The 5,000-nt window shown below is 45.1% G+C and overlaps 2 protein-coding genes and 1 pseudogene across 2 annotated transcripts in view; 1 reads left to right on the top strand and 2 right to left on the bottom strand.

The window, feature by feature from the left end:
- LOC116219126 (microfibril-associated glycoprotein 4-like) overlaps positions 1-964 on the top strand; it is a 2,211-nt gene extending 1,247 nt beyond the window's left edge. The window contains exons 5-6 of the mRNA XM_031562093.1: positions 524-627; positions 952-964. Of these exons, the coding sequence (XP_031417953.1) occupies positions 524-627; positions 952-964 (117 nt within the window). The remainder of the gene's footprint in view (positions 1-523; positions 628-951) is intronic.
- On the bottom strand, positions 961-2,005 carry LOC116219125 (annotated as a pseudogene).
- A 952-nt stretch (positions 2,006-2,957) lies between these two features.
- The window catches only part of LOC116219124 (microfibril-associated glycoprotein 4-like), a 2,239-nt gene continuing 196 nt past the window's right edge, over positions 2,958-5,000 (bottom strand). Inside the window, exons 2-5 of the mRNA XM_031562092.2 lie at positions 4,805-4,938; positions 4,471-4,567; positions 3,962-4,129; positions 2,958-3,349 (exon numbers count right to left, since the gene is read on the bottom strand). Coding sequence (XP_031417952.2) covers positions 3,066-3,349; positions 3,962-4,129; positions 4,471-4,567; positions 4,805-4,938 — 683 coding nt within the window. The 3' untranslated portion in view covers positions 2,958-3,065. The remainder of the gene's footprint in view (positions 3,350-3,961; positions 4,130-4,470; positions 4,568-4,804; positions 4,939-5,000) is intronic.

Genomic DNA, 5,000 nt, shown 5'->3' with positions numbered 1-5,000 from the left:
AACCAGATAGATACGACATACAATACAACTTCATCAATAGCAAATACTACACATGACCCCCACTGAGTACAGCGATGAAGAATCACCATGAGATGAAGGGACACATTAACGGGTTGAGAGGGAAGGCTGGAGCTGGGGTGGTGGCAGGTGGTGTGGCAGTGAAGTGAGCTCCGCAGGTAAATTGGACTGACTGAGGAACAGAACTTAAATAGGCGGCTTTAATTCGGAGGGCGTCTGTGGTTGGTGCCGCCAGACGGTCTGAGCATCAGCTGATAGCTAGCAGTAGGCAGACTACCACGGTCTGAGCATCAGCTGATAGCTAGCAGTAGGTAGACTACCACGGTCTGAGCATCAGCTGATAGCTAGCAGTAGGCAGACTACCACGGTCTGAGCATCAGCTGATAGCTAGCAGTAGGCAGACTACCACGGTCTGAGCATCAGCTGATAGCTAGCAGTAGGCAGACTACCACGGTGATGAAGAAGATGGGACTTGATATGAAGGGTCTTGATCTCTGTTTTGCAGGTGATCCAGAGGAGAATGGATGGCACTGTGAACTTCTACAGGCCCTGGAATCAGTACAAGGAAGGCTTTGGGAACAAGGAGGGAGAGCACTGGCTAGGTCAGAAGTGTTTAACACACACACACACACACACACACGCACGCACGCATGCACGCACGCACAAATACACACACACAAATATGAGAGATTCCTGTTCATGTAAAAGGGTCTTTTCTTCCTCCCCCTCCCACACACACACAGATACACACACACACACACACACACACACACACACACAGACACACACACACACACACACACACACACACACACACACACACACACACACACACACACACACACACACACACACACACACACACACACACACACACACACACACACACACACACACGCAGACACACACACATGACTTCCCTGAAGTTTGCAGTTCTCAGAACTAACACATTGAGCTGACATGTACCTGACGTTTCCAGAGAATTCTCTTGAGGTTGGCGTGGTGACAGTTGTTGTACCAGAAGGCCCCGAAGTACAACAGAGCGCAGTTTGTCAGGGGAGGCCAGATCCTGGTCTCGATCAAAGGTGGTGAACTTCCTCCCGTTGTGATGAATGAGGGCATCCCCTGGTGGATGGAACACAGAACTGCACATTTAGTTTCGAGCTTTGCTTATTTTCTTAGAGATTAAACTGATTCTAGATTTAAAAATAAAATCTGGTTGAAGCTGATTCTGGAATGTCATTGATTTGACCGGATTAGCTTTGTGTTGGGAAAAACCAAAACCCTTTTTGTATGTAGTTTTGTATATACAGTATGTGTGTGTGTGTCTCTCTCTGTGTGTGTGTGTGTGTGTGTGTGTGTGTGTGTGTGTGTGTGTGTGTGTGTGTCTGTATGTATGTATGTGTAAGTGTGTGTGTGTGTGTGTGTGTGTGTGTGTGCCCATCCCTACCTGCTCCCCCGTCTATGTATCCAGACACGCCTAGTTGGTAGCCTTCGGCCTCCGAAGCAACAGAGAAGGAGGAGTACTGGGCGTGGACTTTCCCCCCCTCAAAGTCCTCCATGTCCACTCTCAGCTCGTACTTCTTCATTCTGGTGAGCAGGTGGAGCCACTCCAGTCCTGAACATTCACATATGACAGAGATACAGGGTGAGAATAGGATGGTGTGTGTGTGTGTGTGTGTGTGTGTGTGTGTGTGTGTGTGTGTGTGTGTGTGTGTTCACACTGCCAACACTTCTGCTGTGGCGTGCTGCTACTGAGAGTGCAACAGGAAACTAGAAACGCATCGATGTAATCATGTGATTATAGCCTACCTTGGGTTTGGATAAAGTACACATGTAGCCTCCACTTTCCCCTTTCATGACATGCAATTGCTAAAATGGTCAAAAAGATTTATATTTATATTTAATATATATATATCCAGTCATTATTCTCAAGCGTTACCACCTGCTGTTTTCTCTTACTCATGGATTGTGGTGTGGTTCTCATACTGGAAACGAATTGTGGGCTTTTGGCATATCCGTCGCCATGCCTGATTTCGAGTGATTTTGTTTCCCAATCATGACCAGAGATGATTGATTTGGAATGTTACCGTTAGGCTAAGCTCGGCACTGTCTTAATTAATTCCACTGTCTTGCATTACATTGTCCTCAACTACTTAGCCAGAAACTTCCTACTAACATTAGGCTCACTACAATGCAGGTGATCACGCTTTTTTGGAGAACGGGGACAACTAAGTAAACATGAGCTGACCAGAGAAGATGTCTGTCTGACTTATTAAACCCATCTGCCTTCATAAGGACGTATGCTTTATTTACTGATGGAATAGCTTTTGGACACTAGAGGGCGGTATAATACCAACGGGTCACCACATGTTCACTGACCTACTGACCCCCAGTGCACTCACAGAGGCACATATCACTGGAGAGGAGGCTGTGCAGCACCTGGCCAAGAGAATGCATTACAATGAAGAGACATCCACATTCTGAGGTCTGTTTGACCATTTTAAGTCAAGTTGGTTAAACTAAAGTTAGTTTAGATAGGAGCCTGATCTTGAACGCCTGAAAGCTGCCTGGAGGAGATACCAAGATGGCTGCCAAGTGGCGAGACTCTCACGTCTGCTTTGTGCTTCACTGTATACCTTTTTGCTTTAGTCCAAGAGGAACATGATACGTTATCACTTTTTGAGATGAGGGGAAAATTAAGTGCTGGCTGCTCAGTTACATTTCATCCCTGGCCAATCTCCTGAAGTTGTATTTATTTATCATTAATTGTTTTTTTTTATTGTTAGAAGTGAGATTTCATTTATTCATTGCTGAAAGTCTATGAGGGGAAAAGAAATTAACTGCAGTGTTAAAAATCCTCACCTAAAACAAAAGGCTCAACTTTCAACCTAGCACATTTTAGTGTGTGCACTTTAAGAATGAAACCAAACAATGGCTGAATGCAAAAAATCAATTTTAATGAAGATTTCAAAATGACAGACAAAACACAGCGTAGGTATTCTGCTGTTCTGATGTGGCTTAAGGCCAGAGGGGGAGCTCGATATTCAAACTTTTATAACCTCTTTGAACGTACCAAGGACCGAGGGTCTGATCTTCATGCTGATGGCCTTCAGAGAGTAATTACTACCTTTAAAAGTGTACCACTCAACACCACCTCCAGGCAATGTATGATCAGCCCCCCACATGTAAACCCCATTGGGGTTGGCAAGATGACAGTCCCCATACCAGAAGGCCCCAAGATACTTTTTAGCACAATTGTCATAAGATGCATCCTGGTCGTGGTCAAAAGTGCTGAACTTCATTCCAGCTGAGTAAGTCAAGCTATCACCTTTGGACATCAAACATTCCACGTGAGACAAATTATCCATCCTACCACTGACACTCTTTTACACAGAAGACATTAAATTACTTTTATTCATTTAACATAATTCCTCTCTCTTTCTCTCTCTCTCTCTCTCTCTCTCTCACACACACACACAAATACACACACAAACTCACACACGTGCACACACACGTGCACACACATGCGCGCGCACACACAGACACACACTTGCACACTCACACGAACTCACACAAGTGCACATACACGCGCACGCACACACACACAAACTCACACACTAACTCACACACACACACACACACACACTCTCACACACACACACACACACACACACACACACACACACACACACAAACTCACACACAAACTCACACACATACACACACACAAACACACACACACACACAAACTCACACATACACACTCTCACACACACACACACACACACACACACACACACAAACTCACACACTCACACAAACTTACACACAAACTCACACACATACACGCAAACACACACACACACACTTTCTCTCACACACACACACACACACACACACACACACACACACACACACACACACACACACACACACACACCTGCTCCTCCATTGATGAAGCTGCCCAGGTGCAGTGTGTATCCTAAACTCTCGGGGCCCACAGAGAAGGGAACGTACTGAGCGTTCATCTTTCCCCCCTCAAAGTCCTCCATGTCCACCCTCAGCTCACTCCTAATCATATTGGTCAGTTTGATAATATTTTCCAGGCCTACAGACACATACAGTCCAGAGAGAAAACAAGACAGTGAAGAACATGAGAGAGCCAAGAAAAACCACAAGGTTAAATACATTGTAAGTAGTCCTTGCGGCTGTCACAGGTTTTTGTGTTCTGGTTTAAAAGAAATTAAGAAAGAAAGCAGAGGAAATAAAATGAGAGGAAAAGAGAAGAAGTCAGAGGCGGAAGTGTTTCAAAACAAAAACAAATCAAAACCATGGAAACAAATCAGTTTTATATAAATAATTTGTTTTACTGTATATTCACTGAAGTGAACTGGGGAACATGGGACATGTAGTCTAACAGGGAAGCAAGGTGTGCGAAGAGTGACTTACCCAACCAGTGCTCTCCTTTTTTATTCCCAAAGCCCTTCTTGTAGTGATCCCAGGGCCTGTAGAAGTTCAAAGTGCCATCCATCCTTCTCTGGAACACCTGAGAGAGAGAGATAGGGAGAGAGAGAGAGAGAGAGAGGGAGAGAGAGAGAGAGAACAGTTTTGTGTGTGTGTGTGTTTGTGGGGAGGGGGGGGATGTGGTTGTAGGATTAGAAAGGAAAAAAGAAACATTGAAAATTTAGATACTGAACAATACTGATAGAAAATATAGATATTGATTACTGAGCTTTATTTTTGATAGGTTCATCAAACCATGCTATTATTTCTCATGACTCACTGTCCAGCCTCCCCCATCAGTCTCCATGTCACAGTAGACCTGCAGGGGGGAGATGGGCCCCCCAGGGTAGATGGTGTACACCCCACTGGGCCTGCCTGGCTCATACCACCCAAGACAGTCCACAGGATACCGAACTGACAAACACAAACAAGTTGGAAGGAGAGAGAGTAGGACTAGCAGGATCTGAGAACAGAAG

This window comes from Clupea harengus, chromosome 24 (genome assembly GCF_900700415.2).
Source record: "Clupea harengus chromosome 24, Ch_v2.0.2, whole genome shotgun sequence".
Taxonomy (NCBI): domain Eukaryota; kingdom Metazoa; phylum Chordata; class Actinopteri; order Clupeiformes; family Clupeidae; genus Clupea; species Clupea harengus.
Note: the sequence above shows the minus strand (reverse complement) of the source record. Positions and strands in the feature narration are given on the sequence as shown.